This window comes from Bombina bombina, chromosome 6 (genome assembly GCF_027579735.1).
Source record: "Bombina bombina isolate aBomBom1 chromosome 6, aBomBom1.pri, whole genome shotgun sequence".
Lineage (NCBI taxonomy): Eukaryota > Metazoa > Chordata > Amphibia > Anura > Bombinatoridae > Bombina > Bombina bombina.
In genome coordinates, this window is record NC_069504.1 from 800,601,794 (window position 1) to 800,617,410 (window position 15,617).

General features: G+C 43.9%; 2 protein-coding genes across 2 annotated transcripts in view; one reads left to right on the forward strand and one right to left on the reverse strand.

Moving 5' to 3' along the window:
- LOXL2 (lysyl oxidase like 2) overlaps positions 1-7,279 on the forward strand; it is a 193,265-nt gene extending 185,986 nt beyond the window's left edge. The window contains exon 14 of the mRNA XM_053718125.1: positions 5,709-7,279. Coding sequence (XP_053574100.1) covers positions 5,709-5,788 — 80 coding nt within the window. The 3' untranslated portion in view covers positions 5,789-7,279. The remainder of the gene's footprint in view (positions 1-5,708) is intronic.
- Positions 7,280-7,587: 308 nt separating this feature from the next.
- Positions 7,588-15,617, reverse strand: part of R3HCC1 (R3H domain and coiled-coil containing 1) — an 86,094-nt gene continuing 78,064 nt past the window's right edge. The window contains exon 8 of the mRNA XM_053718126.1: positions 7,588-7,939. Coding sequence (XP_053574101.1) covers positions 7,824-7,939 — 116 coding nt within the window. The 3' untranslated portion in view covers positions 7,588-7,823. The remainder of the gene's footprint in view (positions 7,940-15,617) is intronic.

Genomic DNA, 15,617 nt, shown 5'->3' on the forward strand with positions numbered 1-15,617 from the left:
AAGTGGAACCAAATGCATGCAGTATTGTATGTACGTTAAAAAACTAATTATGCTTACCTGATCATTTAATTTCCATCTGTGGGAGGAGAATCCACTGCTTCATTCATTACTTGTGGGAATTAAGAACCAGGCCACAAGGAGGAGGCAAAGACACCCCCAGACAAAGGCTTAAATACCTCGCCAATCCCCTCTTCCCTCAGTCATTCTGCCAAGGGAACATTAGGAGAAATATCAGGGTATAAATGGTGCCAGAAGACAATAGTAAATTTAGGTCTGCCCACCAGAGAAACGGACGGGGGCAGTGGTCTCTCCTCCCACAGATGGAGATGAAATTATCATCAGGTAAGCACAATTTATGTTTTCCGTCTTAATGGGAGGAGAGTCCACTGCTTCATTCATCACTTGTGGGAACAAATACCCAAGCTCTAGAGGACACAATGAAAAAAAAGAGAGGGCAAAAGGAGGCAGACCCTAAACTGAGGGCACCACAGCCTGCAGAACCTTTCTCCCAAAAGTTGCTTCTTCCGAAGCAAAAATGTCAAATTTATACAATTTTGCAAAAGTATGTAAGGAAGACCAAGTGTCCGCTTTACAAATCTGCTCCATAGAAGCCTCATTCTTAACGGCCCAAGAAAAGTCCACAGCTCTAGTCGAGTGAGCTGTAATCCTGTGAGGAGGCTTGTGCCAGATGGAACATACTCCTCAACCAAAAGGATAGAGAAGTTCAGAGGCCCTTTGCCCCCTGTGCTTCCATGAGTACACAACAAATAAGGACGATGTCTGTCTGAACTCCTTCGTGGCCTGAAGATAAAACTTCAAAGCCCGAACAACGTCCAGATTATGAAGTATCCTCTCCTTCGAAGAAGAAGGGTTAGGACACAAAGAAGGAACAACTATTTCCTGATTAATGTTACGACGACACCACCTTGGAAAGGAATCCCAATTCAGTGCGAAGAACAGCCTTATCAGCATGAAAAACCAAGTAGGGAGGCTCACATTGCAAGGTCGCCAACTCAGAGACTCTGCGTGCCGCTGCAATAGCCAGTAATAATAGGACTTTCCATGAAAGAACCTTAATGTCAAGTGCATGCATAGGCTCAAACGGAGCCCTCTGCAAAACCTTTAGAACCAAGTTTAAGCTCCAAGGAGGAGCAGAAATCCTTAAGACAGGCCTGATCCTAACCAGAGCCTGAACAAAGGACTGAATGTCAGGAAGCTCTGCAAGCTTCTTATGCAACAGTACAGATAAAGCGAAGATCTGTCTGGAACTGGCGGCAAGACCCTTATCCAGACCATCCTGTAGAAAGGCCAAAATTCTGGATACCCTGACCTTATGCCAGGTATATCCTCGTTCCTCACACCAGGACAAGTAGGTCCTCCACACCTTGTGGTAGATGCGTTGAGTGACTGGCTTCCTGGCCTGAACTAATGTCAATCACCCTTTCCGGAAATCCTCTCTTAGCTAAGACTAGCCATTCAATCTCCATGCAGTCAGCCTCAAAGAATCAATATTTTTGTGTAGAAAAGGACCTTGAACCAGCAGACCCATGCAACAAGGTAACCTCCACAGCGGAGATGATGACATCCTCCTCGGCCACGACGGAGCAATCAGAATAGCCGAAGCTTGCTCCTGCTTGATGCAGGCCACTACCCGAGGTAGAAGAGGCAACAGTGGGAACATGTAAATTAGGTTGAAGTCCCAGGGTACCACCAATGCATCTATCCCTGGATTGCGACTCGTTTCTCGGTAGCTTGCAATTGAGTCTGGATGCTATGAGATCTATCTCCGGCGTCCCCCATCTGCTGCAGATCTCCGCGAACATCTCGGGATGGAGAGACTATTCCCCTGGATGAAATGTCTGTCTGCTCAGAAAATCCGCTTCCCAGTTGTCCATACCCTGAATGTGGATCGCTGAGAGCGAACAATTGTGAGACTCTGCCTATTCCAGGATCCAAGATACTTCCCCTCATGGCTAGGGAGCTTCTCGTCCCCCCTGGTGGTTTATGTAAGCCACCGAAGTAATTTTGTCCGATTGGAATCTGATGAATCGGGACGACCGCAGAGGGGGCCAAGCCCTTAGAATGTTGAATATCGCTCGAAGTTCCAAAATATTTATAGGTATAGACTCGACTCCTCTCGAGTCCATATGCCCTGTGCCTTTCTGGCACCCCAAACAGCTCCCCCCATCCTGATAGACTTGCATCCGTGGTTACAATCTCCCAGGATGGTCTCAGAAAGGATGTCCCCTGCGACAACTGCCCCGGTCGGGTCCACCAAGACAGGGACTCCCTCACCGGTCTGTCCAGAGATATCTGTTGGGACAGATCTGAATGATCGCTGTTCCATTGTCTCAACATGCACATGTGAAGAGGTCTGAGATGGAACCTGGCGAATGGAATGACATCTATACTGGATAGCATGAGCCTCAGATATCCTGGAGGATGTCTGAAGAGCTAGACAGTTGGACGCAAGCTTGCAACATCTCTGATCTGTCAAGAATATCTTCATGGCTGAAGAATCTATTATCGTACCCAGGAATTCCACCCTGTTGCCGAGGACCAATGAACTCTTTCCGTCGTTTATCTTCCACCCGTGGGACAGAAGGAGAAGAGCTCTCGAGTGATTCTTCGCAAGACTGTATGACGGAGCCTGGACCAGGATATCATCCAGATACGGTGCCACTGCAATCTCTCTGGCTCTCGCTACTGCGAGAAGAGCTCCCAGAACCTTTGTAAAGACTCTTGGGGCATTTGCCAGACTAAACGGAAGGGCCAAAAACGTTCCAGGAAAGTGAATCTTAGAAACCTGAAGTGATCCTTGTGGATTGGAACGTGAAGGTAAGCGTCCTTCAGGTCTATAGTCGTCATGAATTGCCCTTCTTGAACCAGGGGCAAAATTGACCTGATTGTCTCCATTTTGAATGATGGAACTGATAAAAAAACTTGTTTAGGGCCATTAGGTCCAGAATTGGCAAAACATGCCCTCCTCCTTTGGGACCATGAAAGGTTTGAATAATACCCCAGACCAATTTCTGCAGGAGGGACTGGGACGATTACCCCGAGAGATCCCTCACACACCCAAGAAAGGTGTCTCTTTTCTGGTCTTGAAGATATGTTTATGTTTATATCCAAGGACGGATTGGGGGCCGCCTCTTCATGCCGATTTTGACTCGGCGGGCTTCTTGTCCTGCTTGGACTTGTTCCAAGAGTTAGCTGGTTTCCAAGATCCCTTGGATTCCTCAGACTTGTCCGCACGAAAAGGACAAAAAGTAGACCCCTTAGGTGTTCCCCTTGAATGGAAGGGAAAGCAAGTGAGACTTGGAAGTCATGTCCGCAGACCATGACTTTAGCCACAGAGCCCTGCCCTGCAGGCTAAAACAGAAAAACCCTGATGTCTTAGCATTCAGGCGAATAATCTGCATGTTAGCATCACAAATTAACGAATGCGCTACCCTTAAGGCCTTGATTCGTTCTAGAATCTCATCGAGGGGAGTCTCCACCTTGACCATTGCTGATAGAGCGTCACACAAGTAGGTTGCCGCACCAGCCACCGCAGTGACCGCCGCTGCCAGTTGGAAAACAAACTCAGTGAGTTGGAAAATATTTTGCAACAGACTCCATCTTTTTATCCATGGGTTCCTTGAAAGAGGAGCTATCCTCTAGCGGAATAGTCGTTCTCTTAGTGAGCGTGAAGATAGCACCATCCACCTTAGGGACAGTACCCCACAGTTCAAGCTGCGTGTCCGGAACGGGGAAAAGCTTTTTAAAAGAAGAGGGGGAAAAGGACGAACCAAGTTTCCCCCATTAATTCTTAATAATGTTAGCCATCTTGACTGGGGCACTACCCTGTCCTCATAAACCCTATCCAGTTTAGGGATCTAAAGTTCCTCTGGAAGTTTTGGTTCCAGAACCTCCAACGTAGCAAGCACCTCTTTCAGCAGAAAGCGCAAATGCTCCATCTTAAATTTAAAATCTGGCTCCTCTGTGGACAGAAGCCTAGAGACATAGCCGATTGCGACCCAGAAGCGACATTGTCCGATAAATCGGAGTTGTCCTCACTGGATAATCTGTCAGATGCATCCAGCGGAGTCGAAGACCCCTGAGATGGATAGCAGTGCCGTACCTTCCGCTTGTGCGAGGCATCGCATTAATGGCCGCAGAAACCGCCGTCTGTAGTTGATCAGCTAAGTCTGGAGGCCAAAGGGCCCCTCCCGCAGGAGGATTAGTAGTGCCCTGGGAACTGCTTGTGTAATCTGAGATGATTGCAGGGAACGCACCTCGCGGGGCGGAAAACCCTCAGAGGTGGGCGGCTCAATTGTACTAAATACTTTATTCTTTTGGAAATAGCAATATTGTCAAAGCATGTGGAACAGAGTTGCGTAGGCGGTTCGACTGGAACCTCCTCACAATATAATGGGTTAAAGGGTTTAGATAAAGAGGGAGTATCCTCTAACATATCAGAGTCCTCCACAGCTTGTGCCTTTATTGCGGACTTGTTGCAGAGGCCACACCCGGTCACATGGAGTGCCATGCAGCACCGCCCCTGCATTCGAGAGAACACGCCAAAAAAGCCTGCCTCATCTCTCGCTAATGAACGGTGTTCCACACTGACAGAACCTCATCTCACACAAATGCAGTAGAAACACAATAAACAATATTATGCATAATAAAATCCCCCTGTTCAATAGCCCGCTTCCGAGGTTATTACCCTAGATTCTATAAAGATAAAAGGTGCCACACTCTGACCCTGTCTTCTTGCGTTTTAAATATATATAAAAATGAAACGATCTTACCAGAATCAACGCCGTGGAACAGGAACACTGCCCTTATGACAGGGTAGTAGCATCACTCCTGACATGGGACTTTAGAGAAAAAAAGCAGGCAGCGAAACTCGTCAACGCTGATTGCTAATGGAGCTGTTAAACTGAGTCAGGTTCGCAGAAAGACTCTCACAGCATCTCCAGACTAACATTCACCCATGCTCTCAAGAGAGGCTGACAGGACTACTTAAAACTCCAGTCCCATTTCGAGGAGTACTACCCCCCATAAGAGACTATTCTGAATCTTCCGACACTTCTCTGCCAACCTCCTGTGATGAAAGGCAAAGAATGACTGGAGGATGAGGGGAGTGGGGGAGGTATTTAAGCCTTTGGCTGGGGTGTCTTTGCCTCCTCTTGGTGGCCAGGTTCTTAATTCCCACAAGTAATGAATGAAGCAGTGGACTCTCCTCCCATTAAGATGGAAATAAATATATACAATAGTACTCCAGGTAAGATTAAGAACACTTAACATATGTTATGGTGAATGCTGATTACATATTGTCCCAGTGGCAGCAGCCAGAACCCAGGGACTATATTACCTAACCTCTATTAGAAATTACCAAAACTCACTCAACATCAAGCTCAAACATCTACTGGTACTAGAGCAGAGGGGAAGTAAGTAGAAAATGACATGCACTCAAACTCTAAAGTCACTTAGCACCGGTACTTATACTGCCAGTTGCAGCAGATAGCATTTCAAACACACGTTATTATAGTAGACAATAGGGCAAGAAGGCAATGTGCCTGGATACAGAAAATATGGACACCATAATGTGACAGGGAACAACTAAAGATTATATATCATGCACCCATAGCCCAGCCAGTATATTTACATGAAAAGCAAAGGGCTGTGCAGTCTTTTCATATTCTTTGCTTTGTGTTTCTTAGGCGGATCTTACAGCACAGAGACAGAGGAGAGGTTTGAGCAGTACGCAGGCCTTCTGAACAACCAGCTTTCCACGCGATAGAGTCCTCAGGAGATGAAACGCATCCTATCATTACTGGAGAGTGCATTGACACAATATGACTCAGCCAACAGGCTTAGGGGAAAACAGTTAAAAACCACTGCCTTATGGTATAAACCCTTTCCAAGTACCACAAGGCAAAAATGTGCGGGTGCAGCTTAAAGCCAATTTACCTTTCCTGATAATATATTTAAAAAACAAATTATTTTTAATGTTTTATACTGCCTAAGGACACCCCAGCCTTTTTTCCCCACAATGATGCTCAGAGTGTTTTTTTGGCCACATAACTGTCACAGAGCAAGAACGTCTACCAAGTGGTCTAGTACAGAACGTGCAGATTTGACTTGATATTGTATATAAGTAATCTGCATCTCTAGAATTTCTCCAGGGAAACATTAAAGAAAACTATGCAAATACTCAGATACAGCTGTAATGGTGGATTGGACATCTGTCTTCAGCAATCCAGATGAGCAGATGTTATTTAAGCTATGGAATGGATAGATTTATGGCCACTGAAATTCAACTGTTTAAGTTTTTTATGACCTTCTCACAGTATTAGAGTCTGCACTTCCAGAGCTACCCTTGCATACTGCTTCTACGTTGCTCCTAATCTTGACCCACCCACCCTGATTTTGTATTGCACTCCCTCCAAATCCTTAGTCCTGCACTTTTTATTATAAGTGCCTACACAGTATTCTTACTCACTGGGTATTATGGTGCTATTTATACCCCCTCCTGCCAGTGAGACCACCATCATTTGTTTGTAATACTGATTATTGTTATAAGCAATATTTTAAATATGCCAAAGATTATGTTTTCTTTGTTCTCCAGCGACGTGTCTAGTATGATTTTGCAGAGCCAGTTAGAAAAGAAATGTATCTTTGTACAATGTCATGCAAAACAGATACCCCGAGTGTGTCAGGCGTTCAGATAAATATGTACACTGCATGGGTATATGTCAATAGTCTGTATACATTCTACTGTATAGATACCCTGCCGTTTGTACACATTTTCCTATGCAGGAGATGATGAAATATGTTCATCTTCTGCATGGCAATCATTCTGTAAAACGTATATTGTTACCTGCATGGGGAACAAATTCTACAGCTAATTTTTTAAGATTTTGTTTTTCTTTGAACACAGCATTCCGCCTTCTCTTTTTGTGTGTATACCAGACCAGCAAGCAGGCAAGCTGCTGAGTATTATTTTCTGTATATGTCTAGAAATAAATTATAACTTATTACCATTTTACAAAATGCTGCTTAACTTCTTCCTTGTGGCGCTGCTTGTGTTCATACTACTGAAACACAATGCACCATCACAGCTGGGATGACGTTAAGGAATAATGCAGGTGCTGGGTGTGCGTTTTGGTCAAAGGATCCTGTTTTATAAGGTCTGTTGCCTTACCACTCAGTGCCTGACTTATACTTGAATCAAAGCCTCCATGTTTTCCCTCCAATGTTATTATTTGGGAAATAAAAATGTTTGCCAGCATGGACGTGAGTTTTTCTTTTGGGAAGTGGGTAAAATCAAGATATCACAAGTATGGGACAGATATGAATGTCACGAGTACAAGATGAACAAAAAAAAATAATATTATATTAAAGGTATTAACAGTTTATATTCTATGATACCCAATGAAACCGCACATTTTCCCAATAGAAGTGAAGCAAAACAAGATCTTATGGCGCACCTAGCTCAACACTTACTGGTAATACACTTATATCGCTGTAGAGTTTCAAAGTGACGTGTGAGGGATTAAACATCTGTAACCGTATATATATAAACATTTTCCACCAGTATTTATAGTGCAACAATTCATTTATAGAAGACCATGTATTAGTCCCAAACATTGTAGAGCACAAAATAAGAAAACAACAGATACTAAAAAAAAATGCTGATACAGCGAGCCCCTTAAGCACCAACTGAAAACTCTGTATGGATTACTCATGGTCCCTTTTCTGCTGCAGACACAAATATGGGCTGTTACGCAGACTGTCCTGTTGGAATGCACTTAGAATAGCCCAAGACTTGATGCTTACTCCTCGGTCACTGGTTTTTCTTGTTGCTTTTGGAGGCCAAGGGCCCTGTTTACTAATCTCCTTGCCACGGCTGTATCCATTTGAGGTCTGTCTTTGTAGGGCTGGAAAAATTCTGTAAAAAGAAGAGTGAGAGACTTTATTTTACAATATTTTTTTTAATTTTTTTATTGAAACATTTGCAATACAGTCATAATGAAAAAACATAATTTATCAATATTACATGAACAGTAACAATAACCAATAAATTTTGTATGATGGGACGATCTGAGCATAGACCTAAGTGTACAATATGAGAACTAAAACATCACAGTTCCCAGCAAAGTGTAATGTCCTCCAACACAACAGGAAGACGGCATTGGCATTCAACAATAACGTATAATTATGACAGTGTAGTAGTTATATAGTAGCAAATGGTTAACAAACATTTCAAGGGTGACTCACAATCAACATATATAGATCAACAATAAAAAAACAGCTCAGTAAATTATTCCGTATCCAAAGATCTCCAACTTAGAAGATATCTCCGACTGGAATAAGAAGAAAAAAGGAAAAAATAAAGGTAGAGTATAGTGGAGAGAGAGAGAGAAAAAAAAAAGGGGGGGGGGAGGGGAATTGCCATGATGAGGGCAGGAGGGTTGTAAATAATTACCTTTTCTTAGGGACTAAAGGGTTTTGGCCATAGGGTCTTGAAGCGTTAAGGTTCGCTGTCCCAGATAAGAGTAAGAAGGGCCGTTGAATCTAAGAAGAGCTAACCAGGGTTGTAATCCCAGACCAAAGCATGTAGATCTTCAGAGCTATGAATATGAGAGGCATAGGCTTCCATTGATTTGAGATATTTAAAAGTTTCCACAACTTGGTCCCAACATGGGAAGGCCGGCTGTAGCTACATCCTAGCAATGGATAGCTTGAGTGCTAGGAATAAATTAACACAGAACATTTTCTGTGGGACAGGTAATTTTGGAGGAAAGATGTGGAACAAGCCCACACTCTGTGTAGCTGGTATTAAAATACCTTTCGTGGTACAGTATTGAATTGCCCTCCGCCATAGCGGTGCAACAACCGGGCAAGACCACCAGATATGAGCTGGGGTGCCTAAGGCATCACAACCTCTCCAACAATTTGGGGAGTTGATGTGTGATATTTTAAATAGGCGGACCGGCGTCATATGCCACTGCAGTAGTACTTTGAGAAACAATTCATAGAGGGTGACACAGTGCACCGTTTTTTTGGTCAGTTGAGTTGCTAGATGCCATGTCTGTGGATCATGGGTTATGTTTAGGGAAGATTCCCAACATTTTATCGGTAAATATTTAAAAAACATTGGAGGGCGTAGAATGTCTTGAAGACGAGAGCAATTTTTTAAACGAGATTTTGAGATCACATTATATCTTCCATTTAGTTTTAGATCGCAGCGGGTCTTTATCAAAGCCCCAAGATTTAAGAAAGCTCCGTAATCTCCAGAACTCAAAATGAAGGAGGAGTGGTGGGTTGTACTTCCGGAGAAAAGCCTGATACGAAAGTAAGTGGGTCCCTTCATATAGGTTGGAAACATTAATAATACCTAGGTCTAACCAGAGGGATGGATGGGTGTCTGGTAATGCCAGAAGGAGGCCCTTTATCTTGTGAGACGGGGATGGATGGGGTGCAACTGTGGGTAGATTGTAAATTTTATCCCAAAATTTTAAATTAGCAGTTATAATGGGGTTGACTAAAACCATTTGTGGCCTAATATGCTTGGGGAGCCAAATCAGATCTTCGAGGGAAACCCCCGGTGGAAGTGAGGCTTGTTCCAATTCTGCCAATCTACTATAAGCCGGTAGGCCCCACTGTGTCACATGTGAAAGGCAAGCGGCCTCATGATAGTAGAGAATGTTAGGGGCAGCTGCCCCCCCCTGCAGATATAGGTTGTTGCAAAGTGCTTGTGGCGATTCTAGGGACTTTATTACGCAAGATAAATTTATTGCATTGTTGTTGAAATTTGCGGATGAGGGACTTAGATATTGGAATAGGCAAAGATCTAAAGAGGTAGGTCAACTTGGGTAAGAGACACATCTTAAATGCAGCTATGCGACCCAGCCACGATAAGGAGGGAACATTCCATACTTCCGTGGCTTTTGCTATTTCAGATAGCAAGGGGGAAAAGTTTAAGGAGAGAATAGTAGGAATACTATGCGACAGGAAAACGCCTAGGTGTCTAATCTGTGAGGTGGACCAACGAAATTTATATCTCCTCTTTAGCTTAGTCAATGTATCTTCAGAAATATGTATAGCATAAGCCTCCGTCTTGGGAGACATTAAGCTTATAGTAGCTAATTAAAGCGAACTCTCCAATAGAACGAATAGATGTGGTAAAGATGCAACTGGGTCTGAGAGTAGTATCGTCAGATCATCAGAAAATAAGGGTGTAGTCTGGGTTGTGTGATATATATCCACTCCTTTTATATGGGAAAATGTCCTAATGGCAGTAGCTAGCGGTTCCATCACAAGTGCGAAGATGAGCGGCGACAAGGGACAGCCTTGTCGCGTTCCATTCGTGATCCCGAAGGGATCAGAGCAGAACCCAAGTCCCCTGACTGTAGCCGAAGGACTAGAATATAGAGCTGCTATAGATGTAATAAAAGAAGGCGGCAAACCAAACCTTCTCAGAACTGCAAACATATATTCCCAGTTCACCCTGTCGAAGGCCTTCTCTGCGTCCAACGACAGGGTGACACATGGTAAGCCTAATTTATAAGCTGAAAAGTATATGTTTAATAATCTTCTGGTGTTGTCAGGCCCTTGACGGCCTTTGACAAAACCCACTTGATCACAGTTGATTAGAGATGGCAGTAAAGAATTGAGGCGTGTAGCCAAGATTTTTGCATATAGCTTGACATCTAAGTTCAGCAATGAGATTGGCCGATAACTGAAGCATTCCGTGGGATCTTTCCCTTGCTTAGGTAGCGTAATAATTGTGGCCTGTAGGAATTCAGCCGGGAAAGTGCCGCTTGAGCTTGCCCTGGAAAAGAACCGCAACAAAGGAGAGATGAGCTGTGCCTGGAATTTTTTTATAAAAACAAAATTTATGCTTACCTGATAAATTTATTTCTCTTGTGGTGTATCCAGTCCACGGATCATCCATTACTTGTGGGATATTCTCCTTCCCAACAGGAAGCTGCAAGAGGATCACCCATAGCAGAGCTGTCTATATAGCTCCTCCCCTAACTGCCACCTCCCAGTCATTCGACCGAAGACAAGCAAGAGAAAGGAGAAACTATAGGGTGCAGTGGTGACTGTAGTTTAAAAATAAAAAACACCTGCCTTAAAATGACAGGGCGGGCCGTGGACTGGATACACCACAAGAGAAATAAATTTATCAGGTAAGCATACATTTTGTTTTCTCTTGTAAGGTGTATCCAGTCCACGGATCATCCATTACTTGTGGGATACCAATACCAAAGCTAAAGTACACGGATGATGGGAGGGACAAGGCAGAGGCTTAAACGGAAGGCACCACTGCCTGTAAGACCTTTCTCCCAAAAATAGCCTCCGAAGAAGGAAAAGTATCAAATTTATAGAATTTAGAAAAAGTATGAAGCGAAGACCCAAGTCGCCGCCTTACAAATCTGTTCAACAGAAGCCTCACTCTTAAAAGCCCATGTGGAAGCTACCGCTCTAGTAGAATGAGCTGTAATTCGTTCAGGAGGCTGCTGGCCAGCAGTCTCATAAGCTAAGCGTATTATACTCCTTAGCCAAAAGAAAGAGAAGTTGCCGAAGCCTTTTGGCCTCTCCTCTGTCCAGAGTAGACAACAAACAATGCAGATGTTTGACGAAAATCTTTAGTAGCTTGTAAATAAAACTTTAAAGCACGAACCACGTCAAGATTGTGTAAAAGACTTTCCTTCTTTGAAGAAGGATTAGGACACAGTGACGGTACAACAATCTCCCGATTGATATTTTTATTAGATACCACCTTAGGTAGAAAACCAGGTTTGGTACGTAACACTACCTTATCTGCATGGAAAATGAGATAATGGGAATCACATTGTAAAGCAGATAACTCCGAAACTCTTCGAGCCGAGGAGATAGCTACTAAAAACAGAACTTTCCAAGATAAGAGCTTAATATCTATGGAATGCAAAGGTTCAAACGGAACCCCTTGAAGAACCTTAAGAACTAAGAAATCTGTCCCTTTAAGGAACTAGCTGACAACCCCTTCTCCAATCCTTCTTGGAGAAAAGATAATATCCTAGGAATCCTGACCTTACTCCATGAGTAACCCTTGGATTCACACAAATGAAGATATTTACACCATATCTTATGATAGATTTTCCTGGTGACAGGCTTTCGCGCCTGTATTAAGGTATCAATGACCGACTCGGAGAAACCACGCTTTGATAAAATCAAGCGTTCAATCTCCAAGCAGTCAGACGCAGAGAAATTAAATTTGGATGGTTGAAAGGACCCTGAAGTAGAAGGTCCTGTCTCAGAGGCAGAGTCCATGGTGGAAAGGATGACATGTCCACCAGATCTTCATACCAAGTCCTGCGTGGCCACGCAGGTGCTATCAAAATCACAGATGCTCTCTCCTGCTTGATCTTGACAATCAGACGAGGGAGCAGAGGAAACGGTGGAAACACATAAGCCAGGTTGAAGGACCAAGGCGCTGCTAGAGCATCTATCAGTGCTGCCTTGGGATCCCTGGACCTGGATCCGTAACAAGGAAGCTTGGCGTTCTGACGAGACGCCATGAGATCCAGTTCTGGTTTGCCCCAAAGTTGAATCAACTGTGCAAACACCTCCGGATGGAGCTCCCACTGCCCCGGATGAAAAGTCTGTCGACTTAGAAAATCTGCCTCCCAGTTCTCCACTCCTGGGATATGGATAGCTGATAGATGGCAAGAGTGAATCTCTGCCCATTGAATTATCTTTGAAACCTCCAACATTGCTAGGGAACTCCTTGTTCCCCCTTGATGGTTGATGTAAGCTACAGTCGTGATGTTGTCCGACTGAAATCTGATGAACCTGACCGCAGCTAGCTGAGGCCAAGCCTGAAGAGCATTGAATATCGCTCTTAGTTCCAGAATGTTTATCGGAAGGAGTGCCTCCTCCTGAGTCCACGATCCCTGAGCCTTCAGGGAGTTCCAGACTGCACCCTAGCCCAGAAGGCTGGCATCTGTTGTTACTATTGTCCAATCTGGCCTGCGGAAGGTCATACCTTTGGACAGATTGACCAGAGATAGCCACCAGAGAAGAGAATCCCTGGTCTCTTGATCTAGATTTAGTAGAGGAGACAAATCTGTGTAATCCCCATTCCACTGACTGAGCATGCAGAGTTGCAGCGGTCTGAGATGTAGGCGGGCAAACGGCACTATGTCCATTGCCGCTACCATTAAGCCGATTACTTCCATACACTGAGCCACTGAAGGGCGAGAAGTAGAATAAAGAACACGGCAGGAATTTAGAAGTTTTGACATCCTGGCCTCTGTCAGGTAAATCTTCATTTCTACAGAATCTATCAGAGTTCCCAGGAAGGAAACTCTTGTGAGAGGGGATAGAGAACTCTTTTCTTCGTTCACTTTCCACCCATGAGACCTCAGGAATGCCAGAACAATGTCCGTATGGGACTTGGCAATTTCAAAATTCGACGCCTGTATCAGAATGTCGTCTAGGTAAGGGGCTACTGCTATACCCCGCGGCCTTAGGACCGCCAGGAGTGACCCCAGAACCTTTGTAAAGATTCTTGGTGCCGTGGCCAACCCAAAGGGAAGAGCCACAAACTGGTAATGCCTGTTTAGGAAGGCGAACCTGAGAAACCGATGATGATCTCTGTGTATCGGAATGTGAAGATAAGCATCCTTTAAATCTACGGTAGTCATATATTGACCCTCCTGGATCATAGGAAGGATGGTTTGAATAGTCTCCATCTTGAAGGAAATTTGTTTAGGATCTTGAGATCTAAGATTGGTCTGAAGGTTCCCTCTTTCTTGGGAACCACAAACAGATTTGAATAGAAGCCTTGCCCCTGTTCCTCTTTTGGAACTGGGTGGATCACTCCCATAACTAGGAGGTCTTGAACACAATGTAAGAATGCCTCTCTCTTTAACTGATTTGCAGATAATTGTGAGAGGTGAAATCTTCCTTTTGGGGAAGAAGCTTTGAAGTCCAAAAGGTATCCCTGGGACACAATTTCCAACGCCCAGGGATCCTGGACATCTCTTGCCCAAGCCTGGGCGAAGAGAGAAAGTCTGCCCCCTACTACAGGGAGTGCAGAATTATTAGGCAAGTTGTATTTTTGAGGATTCATTTTATTATTGAACAACAACCATGTTCTCAATGAACCCAAAAAAATCATTAATATCAAAGCTGAATAGTTTTGGAAGTAGTTTTTAGTTTGTTTTTAGTTATAGCTATTTTAGGGGGATATCTGTGTGTGCAGGTGACTATTACTGTGCATAATTATTAGGCAACTTAACAAAAAACAAACATATACCCATTTCAATTATTTATTTTTACCAGTGAAACCAATATAACATCTCAACATTCACAAATATACATTTCTGACATTCAAAAACAAAACAAAAACAAATCAGTGACCAATATAGCCACCTTTCTTTGCAAGGACAATCAAAAGCCTGCCACCCATGGATTCTGTCAGTGTTTTGATCTGTTCACCATCAACATTGCATGCAGCAGCAATCACAGCCTCCCAGACACTGTTCAGAGAGGTGTACTGTTTTCCCTCCTTGTAAATCTCACATTTGATGATGGACCACAGGTTCTCAATGGGGTTCAGATCAGGTGAACAAGGAGGCCATGTCATTAGATTTTCTTCTTTTATACCCTTTCTTGCCAGCCACGCTGTGGAGTACTTGGACGCGTGTGATGGAGCATTGTCCTGCATGAAAATCATGTTTTTCTTGAAGGATGCAGACTTCTTCCTGTACCACTGCTTGAAGAAGGTGTCTTCCAGAAACTGGCAGTAGGACTGCCAGTTGAGCTTGACTCCATCCTCAACCCGAAAAGGCCCCACAAGCTCATCTTTGATGATACCAGCCCAAACCAGTACTCCACCTCCACCTTGCTGGCGTCTGAGTCGGACTGGAGCTCTCTGCCCTTTACCAATCCAGCCACGGGCCCATCCATCTGGCCCATCAAGACTCACTCTCATTTCATCAGTCCATAAAACCTTAGAAAAATCAGTCTTGAGATATTTCTTGGCCCAGTCTTGACGTTTCAGCTTGTGTGTCTTTTCAGTGGTGGTCGTCTTTCAGCCTTTCTTACCTTGGCCATGTCTCTGAGTATTGCACACCTTGTGCTTTTGGGCACTCCAGTGATGTTGCAGCTCTGAAATATGGCCAAACTGGTGGCAAGTGGCATCTTGGCAGCTGCACGCTTGACTTTTCTCAGTTCATGGGCAGTTATTTTGCGCCTTGGTTTTTCCACACGCTTCTTGCGACCCTGTTGACTATTTTGAATGAAACGCTTGATTGTTCGATGATCACGCTTCAGAAGCTTTGCAATTTTAAGAGTGCTGCATCCCTCTGCAAGATATCTCACTATTTTTGACTTTTCTGAGCCTGTCAAGTCCTTCTTTTGACCCATTTTGCCAAAGGAAAGGAAGTTGCCTAATAATTATGCACACCTGATATAGGGTGTTGATGTCATTAGACCACACCCCTTCTCATTACAGAGATGCACATCACCTAATATGCTTAATTGGTAGTAGGCTTTCGAGCCTATACAGCTTGGAGTAAGACAACATGCATAAAGAGGATGATGTGGTCAAAATACTAATTTGCCTAATAATT